The 12,697-nt window shown below is 38.8% G+C and overlaps 1 protein-coding gene across 1 annotated transcript; it reads right to left on the bottom strand.

Annotated features, from left to right (window-relative positions):
- Nucleotides 1-1,042: 1,042 nt before the first annotated feature.
- On the bottom strand, nucleotides 1,043-6,054 carry MED31 (mediator complex subunit 31; the record flags this gene model as incomplete). Its single annotated transcript, XM_079545328.1, has 5 exons — nucleotides 1,043-1,235; nucleotides 1,903-1,999; nucleotides 2,647-2,724; nucleotides 4,048-4,166; nucleotides 6,050-6,054. The coding sequence occupies 5 exons, from the start codon at nucleotides 6,052-6,054 to the stop codon at nucleotides 1,043-1,045; spliced, it is 492 nt and encodes a 163-aa protein (XP_079401454.1).
- Between the last annotated feature and the right edge of the window lie 6,643 nt (nucleotides 6,055-12,697).

Genomic DNA, 12,697 nt, shown 5'->3' with positions numbered 1-12,697 from the left:
ACTAAGTTAGACCTTTTAATAGTGGATGAGGGGGAAGTGGAGAAGAGCGGTAGAAGAAAATACTTTTTCTTCCTGAAGCTAATTTTATGCAGCTGCTGAAGCTGTCAAGATAAGTTTTCAATATAATGTTTAATGGCTGATCTGTTCAGCACCAAGTATGATGAGGTGAGGGCTAGCAGTCTCCGTCACTGTGCTGCCGCACCTACTCCTACAAGAATATGAAATACAATGTGAATACAGCATGAACGCAATCTAAAATATGAAAATGAAATCCTTCACAGCTACCATGATCTACATTCTTACAGAAAAAAAACAACAACCCAACAGCTATACAAGAAGGCATGATAAATGTTTCTCCAATTTTGCAAGCGTTTACAACTTCTTTGTAACAGAACCTAAGAAAACAGGCCATAGCTCTGTTCCACTAAAGTTTCTCATTAACCATCTTTGCTCCACTCTGGTAGTCCTTATCTCTTCACACTTCATTTTTTGTCTCTAAAATACATTGTGAAGAGAATTCTTAAGACACCCCTGCCCACACCCTCAAAAAAAGCAAGTAAACAGAATGGACAAGTAATAGCTCAGCTTCGTTTCCAGGCAGAAAATTACAAATTCAATTTTGTGCAACAACCATAATCACTTCAGCTTTGCTCATAAAGAGCAGTACATCTTAGTCATGACGCTCGGAGACATATCATTGTTCTCCACAAAACATGCCTGCACTGTAGAAACTTCTGAACTACATTTTTTGTTGATACAACAATGTCAGTGCCCTCAAAAATTAGGCTTGGTTTTCAAAAGGAACAAATACCGTAAGTAATACTCTTAACAAGATTGCCCATGCTACAAAAGAAATGGCAGTAGATGTTTCAGTCTCCTATTGTAAAAATGTTACAAGCTGGTGAAAGACAGAGTCACTTGACATCACACATTAAGTGTATACACACAGCAAAACCTATGAAAGACAAAAGACTTCATTCCTTTCTTGTAAATACTTGGATTAATGCGAAGTATACATTATCATCGCTCTTCCAAGTGCTTTTCATTTTACAGAGGTGTTGTTTTGTTGCTGCTGCTCTGCTAGTGCTTGCTGCAGGCGCATTCTCTTCCGTGAATAGTGCTGCCAGTGAAGAATCTGCTGCTCATCAATAAACTTAGCACACTGAGCATTTACCAGTTCTTTGCGAAAGTGTTCATACTGGAGCAGCTCTAACATATGCAAACACTGAGGATACCTGGATTTAAAAAAACGAGTTTTACAAGGTACACTAAAGCTGGAGTCTCCAGTATCTCTCCAGTTCGTTATTTTAGTCATTTAATGCTTTATGCAAGTACCTGAAACACAGGGCTGTACATATGCAGTGTAACTTAATATCTTCAGTAACTACAAAGCCAGAAAACATGGAATCTAAACAACATAAGTACATAACATACCTGATTAGAATAACTTTTCCAAAGATTAGATTTCATTAAAACAAATACAAATTAACTAGAATAGCTGTTTCCAGAGCTCATTTGAAGTAAACAAAAACTGTGAAAGAGTTTTAACATTAACAGAAAAATGATTCTTTGTGTAGGTACTAACAGTGCAAAAGTCACTCTCAGAATGTATTTAGTGGGCTGAAGTAGTTTTGTCCCATGATGTTCAGTAATCTTGTTTTAAGCAGATACAAAGTGCAGATAAAGGTTGCAAAAGGCAAATTACACGCATAAGTCAAGAGTGAAACGTTCTCTAATTCTGTCTGTTCCAGACTACAGGAAACAGGAAAATTTATACTGCATATAAACACAGTGCAGGTTTTGGTTGCAGGGAGAAATCAAATATGTACATGGTACTTTACAGTGCATAACAGAAGGTAAAAATCATTAAAATGCAGAAACCTAAGGGAGTTTAATACTTACTTCAAGTATTTTGCATATTCAGGTTCTTTCCAATACAGTAAATATTTAAGATAGTTTACAAAAGCTTTGTCTTTGAAGTATCCTCTTTGTGCAAGAACTGAAATAACAGACAAGGAATTGTCAGGTATAGAAATATGAAAAATTTGCCAAAGTTCATGAATATGTATTCACATAACCATACAAAAGAGGCACGCGAGTCATAGTTTTATCACTGCAAGTTTTTACAACTCAGTAAAAAACGTATCTTAACATTCTAAGTATAGTGAGTTGGTCTCATCTCCTCTGCCATATAACTTTTACAAGAATGTGAAAAGTTTTCAAAAACAGGAACTTCTGACACATCAAAACTGTCAGAGAAAACCAAAGAAATTAAGTACTCTACCTGAAACTATTATTAGTATTAGTTAAATTCTGGTTTCAGATAAAAGAGTACTTCTTAGATTGAAATTAATATTATTTATTTTTTACTACAGATGTGAACTTATTCTCCACTAGACATATGCATTTTATTTCAATAAATATTTATTTCACATTTTAAAGGTATTGTTTCCTCCCTCTTCCACCTCACCTTTGAAATTTGGACAAATTAAAGCATTCTTGGACTGCTTTTATCCTGTTAAAGACTCTTCCCTTTTCTTTGTTTAGCCTTTCTCCTCCTCCCCCCCTGTTTATTTGTAATCATTCTGTAACCATTAAGCTGTTAAATAATATTAACTTCTCAGGACTCTGACATTAAGTACTCACAGTTGAGATAATTGGGATTTGCTAGGCACTGAACAAACTCCAACTCCAGCTGGAACCGAAGTCGATTTCCTGTATCATCTGATTAGGTGAGAAAAAAAAAGTAAAAACTGGACCCACGTGATAGATTTGGAAGTGAGTTTCTCAATTTGCACCATACAAACAGAAACATTTAGAGAGGAGATAAAGCAGTAATATGGGTTCTCTTAGCACAGTCTTTTCTATTACATGAATCTGTGTTGGGCCCATGTTAATACGTGTGCTGTTGGTGTTTTAAACAACTAAACATGATGCAAACAACAGAGAAATACCCTCTGACTTCATGTAGAATAAAGGGAAAGGGAAGAGAAAGGGACCAGTTATTGGTAGAAGGAAAATTTGAGAAGGTAAGTAAAGAGTACTGCAAACAGCTCACTGAAAGCTTCCTTGCACATAATTTAAGAAATGCTTACTGTGAGGCTGCCTTTTTTGTTTGTTTTGTACAAAGATGTCACACTTCAGTGAGAATCCTGCAGTGTTCTCACACTAATGGCGTACAGTGGACACGGGTGACATATCCAGGGGTCAGCACGATTCTACCGTCCTATGAAGAAAGGCTGAGGGAGCTGGGCTTGCTCAGCCTGGAGAAGAGAAGGCTTAGGGAGACCTTACTGTGGTCTTTCCATATAGAAAGGGAGCTTATAAAAGAAGATGGAGGCTTAACTTTTCACCCTGACTAAAAACAACAGGACAAGGGGAACGAAAAACAAACAAACAAAAAAAAGCAGGTTAGATGTCAGGCAGAAATTCTTTTCTGGCAGGGCGGCGAGGCCCTGGCTGCCCAGAACCGTGGTGCCCCGCGCCCGGAGGTGCATCAGGGCGGGCTGGAAGGGGCCCCGCGTAGGTGCTCTGGCGGGAGGTCCCCAGCGCGGCAGAGTTGGAACAAGCCGGCCTGCAAGGTCCCTTCCGTCCCACCGTTCGGGTCTCTATGAAAGATTTAGCTCCCCGACCACAGACGCAACGTGGGGTGCCTCCGACGCCTCCGCTGCCACGGCGTCCGGGAAGAGCCGCGGCGTCTCCGCGAACGACGCGAAGCACTCCAACGGGGCAAACCGGCGCTCTCTCCCTGGTCAGCATCGCTCGCCCTGCCCGACCCCCGCCGCGCCGCAAAGCGCCGCTCACCTGTGTCCATGGCGGCCAGCCGAGCTGCGCCCCCCGCCCGGGCTCAAAATGGCGCCGGGAACGCCCGCTGTCGGCAGACGGAAGCCCGGCGGGCGGTGCAGCGGGGCGAGCTGGGAAGGCGGCGGCGTCTCCTGGCAACGAGCTGCGCCGCGCGGCCGGGCCTGCGGAAGCGGATGTCGCCGATGCAGGCGGCGGCTCGCGGTGGCAGCCACGTCGGCTGCGGGACACGGGCCTGGAACTTACCTGGCACTGCTGTAGCTCTTCTGGGAGGCAGAGACGTGGCGTCAAGACCTCTTTTTTTCCCGTCGATTTTTGGACATATGTTTTCATGATTGTGCCGTGAGCAAGCCAGTGCTGAAGATCTCCCAGGAGGGCCTCATATTCCAATCTGAGCTATTCATGCTCTAACATCACTGATTTAATGACGTTCATTGTATAGAAAACTACCTTTTGGAAAAAAAAAAACTTGGAGTAACTTTTTTTTTTCCCCCTTTATTTTGAAAGGAAGCTGTTACCAGACAGGCAATACAGTTCCAAATCCATTTGAAGGTACCTTTGGGATCAGCATTCGGTTTTTTTTCTAGGCATGTGTGTGCTTGAGCAGTGAAAGGTAAAAGAGGACTGTATGCCCGGAACATTCATTTTAGCCTTGCGCTGGATGAGCCATTGTTGAACATTTCCAAATCAGAAGGAAATGGAAGGGAGGGAATCGCTCCTGACAGACAGACCTGTTTTGCTGGTTGTTTTTTGGTTGTTGGTTGGTTTGTTGTTTCTTTGCTTTTCTTACTCTTTCTGCATGTTAGACTTTTTTTTTTTTCCCCATAGCAACCTATGGTAAGCTGATTTCAGTCAACCTCTACAGTTTATTCATTAAAAAGTTGTATCATAGTGAAACCAATTAAACAAACACTACCGGAACGTGGAACAGGACTGCACTGTTGCATCTAGAAAAGAGTCCAGCACTCGGATTGCAAGTTTATTCCTAATGCTGCATTTATGGTTGGGGTCCCACACTCAATTTTCGTATCTTGGTTAAAAAAAAACTGGTATGGTTTGCACTGCATTATTAGACCCTTGTGTACCAGTATGCACTACACAGACTCAACGTGAATCCTGACTAATTCTTTTTTTAAATTTGTGATTTGCGCTTTTCAGTTGTTAAGCTATTTTCAGTGTCTTAGCATTTTTCTGTAATGCTATCTCTTTCTGTGTAGTGTAATTATTCCCCCTTAGCCCCACTAGAAATTAGGTTATAAGACTGCCTAAAAAAGACTTCTGCATTACTTTCCTTAATAAAATAGGACTTTTCTTTTTTTTTTTAACAAGGTTTTAGCGGTTGTGAGTACTACCATTACTATAGCAAAATTAGCCAGTCACTCCCCAGTAAACATAGACTTTCGTCTAAAAGCAGAGATCAAACAGATCCCATGCATCTGCAGTGCTATTCTGGAATGTGATTTATCTCCCAAGACTGACTTCAGAGGAGAGAATCCTAAGAAAGGCTTGGTCACATGAATTAAATTACTATGTAGGTTTGCCAGAGTAAAGTGAAAGAACTCAATTCTTGGCCATCAAAACTAGGAACAAAATTGAAAGTTAGAGTTATACTACAAAAACTAAGAATGTTCTCTAGGAAAAGCTGATTTATGCTTTTAAATATTAGCTTAGTCAGACTTTCAGGGAAGAGATTAAAATTCATATCTTAGCCAAGAGTTTTCTTTTTTATCATCATGAAATCAAAACATCACAGTCTCGGTTTCTCCTTTTGTAGGAGTTAAACTGCTATCCCTATTGTTCTGTGTTTGAGCACTGGCACTGAACCCTTGTTTTCCTAAAGCATTTTGAGAGTATGCTAATAGTAGATCTAGATATAAAACAGACACTGGCTAACAAACAGGCTAGATAATGTTTTCTACCCGAAGCAAATAAAGCTATTCAAAGTTAAAAATTACACTCAAAAAAAGGACACTTTGCTGCAGTAGTAATTATAGACAGCATCAGGTAGGCGACAATAAAATCAAGTTTGTGATATGTCCTTATGAATTATATATTTAGGAATTATATATTTATACACAGGAGAAAGTAGAGTCTTGTATGATGTGCTATGAGCTCCTGAAGATGAAAACTGGGAAGTGAGACACTGCTAAGAGTTTATGATATCACAGTACAGTGCATTTGCATCAAAAAGAAAAGGTTCAGGAAAACTTTACAACTGAAAACAACGATCTCATTGAACAGTAAGTACTTCATGCCCGATGCTTAGACCCTCAGACATCTGCTTTTTTTGTAGAATGCAAAATTATATTGACATGGATAATGACATCTTAAAAGATCTTACTCGTAGAATGTAATACAGAATTTTGCAGGCTGGAGAGTAGTCTGCTTCAAATAGAGTTAAATAACAGAGAACAGAGCATGCATTATGTTAGCATTATGTTATAAATATACCCAGCCAGTACAAACTCTGCAATTTTTTTACTCCAGTGTTATAATTACAATTGAATAGAAGCAAGATCATAGTTATCACTGACTGAAACAATTGTTAGAGCATATTTAGTTAAAGGCTTAACTATTCATCAGGGTTTTTTTTGTTTGTTGTTTTAGGTCAAGTAATAGGCAGGTAACACCTTTCAGAAGTGAACCTATCACAGTCACCGTAGAACAGTCTTCATTTGAAGACTATTAAACTCCATTGAGCGAAGAAGTAAGTTTGGCAAAAAGGTGTAAAAAGACTTGGATGTCTGTGGTTTACAGACCTGGCAATGTGTACTCATATAACTATGGTACTCCTCCATATACAGAAGGCCAATATGAAGCCAAGAATTCCAAACTAAAAGGCAAATGTTCAGAAAGCATTTTGTTTTTCTTTAATAACTTGGTTAGAAATGTCAGTCTTCTTAGGACATGTACAATACGGATAACTTTGAGGTCAGCCTTTTGTAAGGAGCAATATGATTTGAACTTTAGAACAATGCAATCAACATCTTCACAAGGTATTGCTTGTCATTTTGAAGCAAATTTTAAGGTGCTTTAAGGAAATAATTCTGTAGTGAGCCAAGAAATATGGGACCTTATTTAAAAAAAAATAGAGAAGCATCCTGGCTCCACAACTGACGACAAAGTTTGAAAATGTGACCTTCTCCTCCATAACAGCCTAAAATTCAAGAGCTAGATGAGCACATCATCACCCCCACGTGCAGAAGTACTGACTAACTAAATTTTGGATGTCTAACTGAAATTTGGATGTCTAGTTTAGGTTGTTCGGATTTGGCTATACCAAAACAGCAGATAAATTGGTTTTGTAGGTTTTGTAACTGATAAATACATTTTAATCCCCCTCCTCCCAATTTCCAGACATGAACAACAGAAACAAGTAGTAGACTATTGCACAGAGCTTCTCTGACAGCTCATAGACTGAATTCTTGCCTAGTGAAGGGGGTCAAAACCTCAAAGCTTTCCTGAAATTTTGAGGGGAATGGAAGAGCACTAGCATAATTGTCTAGAAAAATAAAGTTGGTAGATCATGCACATTCAACTTGTTCATCCCAGAAATGCTGAATGGGCCAAACTGCTGTAACCTCTGCTGGAAATCCAGATCCCAAAGAGCTTTAGACTTAAGGATGCTTAGGACAAGTGCTAAACCACATGCACTATTTAGATGGATTGTTATTAGCAGAAGCATTTCCAGTGTGCAGTACTGCTAGCCCATCAGTCCTCTTATTCAAGAGAACAGGTTCTTTAATTCCACTAATTTATTATTGTTTATTTCTGCCATCAGGTCTATAATGCTGATAGACATAAGTATTAATATTTAGATAAAAATGAGTCATGCTAGTGAAATCGTTGTGGCTAAATAGAAAAAAACAAGAAATCAATTGTTTGGATTTTCTTTTTTTTTCTATTATCATCTCACCTGCCTGATTTGAGAGAATCAAGAGAACTAGATTCTTCTGATCTTGTACAGGAATATACAGCTGCACTTGAAATAGTATTGCACTTTTATAGCTGAAGAAAAGAGTGCTAGAAACACAAGGTCTCTGGTAATGAAAATGTTATGATTCGTGGGATTCTTTCCTGCTGGCAAGTAAAACTTGAAATATCCCATACAAATTCACCCACAAGCTCATCCACCCATGATGAAAATAACTTTAATTCTTGGTCATTGCAAAGGTGGTATACAAATAGTTACAATTTCATGGATGCCTACCTAAATATTTGGCAACAACATAAGAGCCTTCTTTAGTTGCTTGCTAGCCAACCTGTCAATACTTACAGTTAAGATTGTACAGCACTTATTCAAACAAAAATGCTGAACTCCTTAGGGAGCAAATCTAAATATAACTCATGTAGACAAGTCCTATAATCTCTGAACATCAGGCCTACACTAGAATGGACTATGTCCATGTATACTTAAATAATGTGAAGTAACCTGGAGCTTATGAATAATTACACAGCAGTGTAAAACACACCTTGACGTGTTACTTGTGTTGTGTTCGATTTTATTTCTTGCCATATTGCAGAGTTAAAATCTTAATTAAAATATTTTTAATAATCGCTATAGAATCACATTTTCTCTGGGATAAGTTCATCAGTCTCTCTTGGCCCCCTGCTCATACGTTACAATTAATAACCTGTTTGTCAGCTGTTTGAGGTTTTTTTCAAGCCTAATGAAAGCAACCTATTGTATTTTGAATCTGTTCTTTCCTAGGCTACTTTCTACATTAAAAAAAATAATAGTGATAAAAAATTAATGTACATGTTTGTAGAGAACACTAAGGAATGTTTGTATCTCTTCCTATAATAATAATTTCAGAACTGTTTGATCTTGCAGACCTCCTGTTCTACCACTGCAAGAACAAAAGGAGCAGATGTGCCAGGATTTGTTCCTTGATTATTTTTCTTCCTCTTGAGCACATTGAGATCAATAGAATACTTCACATTTTCTTAACTGACTTTGGGTCTCTCACCATCTTAACTCTACAACTTGCTTTGGAAATTCAAGAGAAAAGATAAAAATCTAGTGCAAGATTAGCATCCTGGGATGACCCTTTCTCTTGAATCAGAAAAGTAATTATAAAAACTAAAGGGAAAGAGTACGCAATGAATATCTGTTCACCTGGGATTAGAGTCACCACTGTCAATTCATGTACTTTTATTTATCTTTTGGGTTTGGTGGACAGATCACTTGCTTGAGAAGGAACTGGCTGGATGGTTGCACTCAGAGAATTGCGGTAAGTGGCTCAATGTCCATGTGGAGACCGGTGGCAAGCGGTGTTCCTCAGGGACCAGTGCTAACATCTTTGTAGAAGACACGGACAGTGGCATTGAGTGCAGCCTCAGCCAGTCTGCAGATGACACCAAGCTCAGCGGTTCAGTTAACATGCTAGATGATCTTAAAGGCCGCTTCTAACCCAAACCATCCTAGGACTTTTGCCTCCTAGGATTTATGCCTCCCAAAACATTTAGGGCCTTTTTTCTGATCCTCTGATTCCCACTTTTAGAGGTGATAAAGCTAGAGGGAGAAAAAAACATCCTTGTAATTTTAATTCCTTAAAGCTTCTCAGGAGGCAGAGAATCCTGACCTTCTCCCTAACTATATTATACTGTGCAGGTACCAGTCTGCAGGTAGATCAGTTAAAATGCAGTGCCATGGAAGAACTCCACAATTGAGATAACAGCTGCAGTGATATATATAAATTAGCAAAGACTAGAGAGGTGTTTCATGAAGGACACGTGCTTCAAATTAACTCCTAGAATGCTGACCATCATCAGCTCCTATCAGTCCAAAATGGAAAAGAAAATAACTCCTAATAGTTAGGCCCTAATCACTTGCAGGGAAAAAAGTCAATATATAAATATTTGAATACCTATTAGACAAGGGTAAATCTCCCAGTACGAATTCTCAAAGGACTGTTTTTAACTGGGACATTTCCAGTATATTAGGGTGATATATTATGATTTGCTCTTATTGATCTAGTTCACATATATAGACAGTTATGATAAAAAGAGTCAAGGGTAAGCTCTGAAGCGAGACAGTGGAAGGCAGCTGAGGTTAAGGGGCTACTCTCAGGGAAGTTTCAGCTGTTGTATTTTTCCCCCAGCCTTTGTTAAAAGAGGAGCTAAAACCTCCGCCACCTTCAGAGAAAATTTTATTTTTAACCATATGGTCAAGACAAGCTGTTGAAGAAAAATACACACTTGCTCCAGAAATAATCACTGCTTAATTGAAAAAAATCACTGCTTAATCAAAAAATGGTAGTAGTTTTATTTCTAATGGAAAATTTGATATTCAACTTGCTTGCCAAAATATTTGTGAAGACCCAACCCACATTATTGTTCACGAAGAATAATTCACACATGTTGGCTGTGATAGTATCTAGTACACCCAGTTCTGTCAACAGTATGGTCTAATAATGTTTTATGAGACCCACATTCTGACCTGCATGAGTTTATGAAAACTTCTTGAAAAGCTGCATGCTGAAAAAGACCACTGAGTAATTAGATGTGGGTAAATAAAGTAAACACAGAAAGGATAACGTTTTTTTTCCCGACAGGAAGAACGACCTCTTCCTTATGACCAGAATAGACCATCTACATTTACACTGTAACTAATGAGCAACTGTTGACACAGTGCCACAGAAAAAAGACAAAAAAACTAGATGGGCAACCAAATCTTTTTCCTATAGTCAGATCTGTTTTTAAAAAGCTACCAAATACATTGCTTAACAATTCCTAATCATCTTAGAGCAATGTGCTTTGCAAACCTTTTACTTTCCAAATGACTTCCAAGTGTCCAGGGCTGTAGTTTTATCACATCACACATGTGAAAACAATTATTTGCTGGTTCAGTATGGCTGACTAACCTGTACTAACAAAGTCCACACTAAAATCCTGCCATGCTTTCTTTTGGCTTTGGTGGTCAATGTTTTGAAGTGGTAGGAAAAGGGATTCTTTTATGCCACTATCTAAAGACAACTTGTACATAAAGCTAAAACATTTTGATTTGAAGAAAAACAAATGCCATGTCTCATGATTCTTATTCTGTAGTGCTGGAAGATAAACATAACTAGTTCCAGTAACAAAGCATTGTCTTTCCATTACCTATTGTAAATAACACATTTGCTTACTCAGGGCACAGGAGCAGGACGACACATATGCTTGACAGTGAAGAAAAATGTGTTCGTGCTCATTATTCTGGAGACTGTGCAAGTATATTTCTTAAAAAAACTGCTGTGTTTCTTAGATTCCTATCATCTTTTATTCTGGAATGAACAGGACAGCTTGTAGCGTATGCCACCAGCTTTGGTTCTGCCTGAGCATTTTTAAAGGCAGAAACTCAAGTTATCAATTAGATTATGAAAGGAAGCATTGATACACAGGCCTGAAGATAGTTGAAGCAGTGCTGAAATCTGCTTTGCACTGATTTTCTATGGTGTGTACTACTGTGGATCTTACTGGAGCAATATTATGCTACAGTGGAAGGTAATGCAGAAACAGGTGATCTGCTGTGTCACACAGGAGAAAATCTGTGCCAGACAGAAGATAGTCTTAATATTTTACTTGTCTGACTCTAATTCTGCAATTTACCATTTAAATCGAATATTCATTTATAAAGATGTCATAAATAAGGATGTCTCAGAGGGATGTACTCGAGATCAACAGGGCAACAAGGTGACACATCAAGCGCACCGCGTTTATTAAAGAGTCAGAGTCCCTTCTTTACACCACCGTATTTTCCTCCCCGATCTGGCACATCTGTAACTCACCCAGTGTAACCATTCCAGAAAATGACATCTGTTTTGTACTTTCATAACAGAAGAAAGCACTTTCCTAGCTGAGAGGAGGGCACTTTCTTCCCATCAAGATACTTTCAGAATGTTCCTTTCTGCAAACAGGAGAGGGAAGTACCTGTCCTATACCCTCAAGCTGAAACCATTTTTTGAGGAATTTGGATCTGTATAAATTGAGAGAGGCAAGCTCAGTGTTACCCAGCCACACAAAGACCACTGTACCTCACCTGCAACAGTGAAGATCAAAGGCTATGAAGAATCTTGCAGTTGATGAAGTGTCCTCATATTACGAGGACTGTCAAAACAAAAGTCACTTTCTCAAATGCAATTAGATATCTACAGATGCAAGTCAGCATTAAGTGATGATTTCCAAAGCATAGGAGGTGCTTAGTTGGTTCTGGCTTTACATCCTTAAATGAATACTGTGATAACCTTTAGGTGGTGACTAATACCTGAGACAAAGCTATTTCTTGGCACTAGAACTGATCTTTTCCTTAGAGAAACTTTGCAAGTGTTTATCCACACATCCCATCATTCCATGGAAGAGGTATGAGGCTGCATCATATGCAGCCAGCTAGGTAGACAGAATGCTATTGGAGATACCAGGAACAACAGTCAGTGGAGAGTTTATGGTGTGCAGCACCTTGAAAGACCATAGAAGATAAAAGCATGAAACTCAAATCAATACTGAAGAAATTTTCTGCTCATAAAAGCAACTAGTGATCTTGCGGATATATGCACTTGACTCGCTTTTAAAGTTAAAACATGAAAATTTTTTACAGTTATGTAGGGAACATTCATGTTAACTACAAACCTGTTAAATATTCTACACACGTTATAGTGCCAGAGGCCAGATGTAGCTTTTTTCCCCCCCTCAAGGTGGAAAATTACCCTTAAAGTAGAAATAAGATGACCCTTATTTCTTCACAACATCCTATGAGGTAGATAAGTTCTGTAATATCTTTTCAGAATGGGAAACAGAGATAAAAAGTAGTAAATTGACTGCCTGGGGTTGTACAGCAAATCCAGAAACAAAAACTTGGGTCATGATCATAGATGTGTCCACTACAACACAAGGCCTTACATCCCAACTTCGTCTTCAA

The sequence above is a fragment of the Tetrao urogallus genome (assembly GCF_951394365.1).
Source record: "Tetrao urogallus genome assembly, chromosome: 20".
NCBI lineage: Eukaryota > Metazoa > Chordata > Aves > Galliformes > Phasianidae > Tetrao > Tetrao urogallus.
The sequence above is the reverse complement of the archived record's forward strand: the minus strand, read 5'-3'. Positions and strand labels throughout refer to the sequence as shown.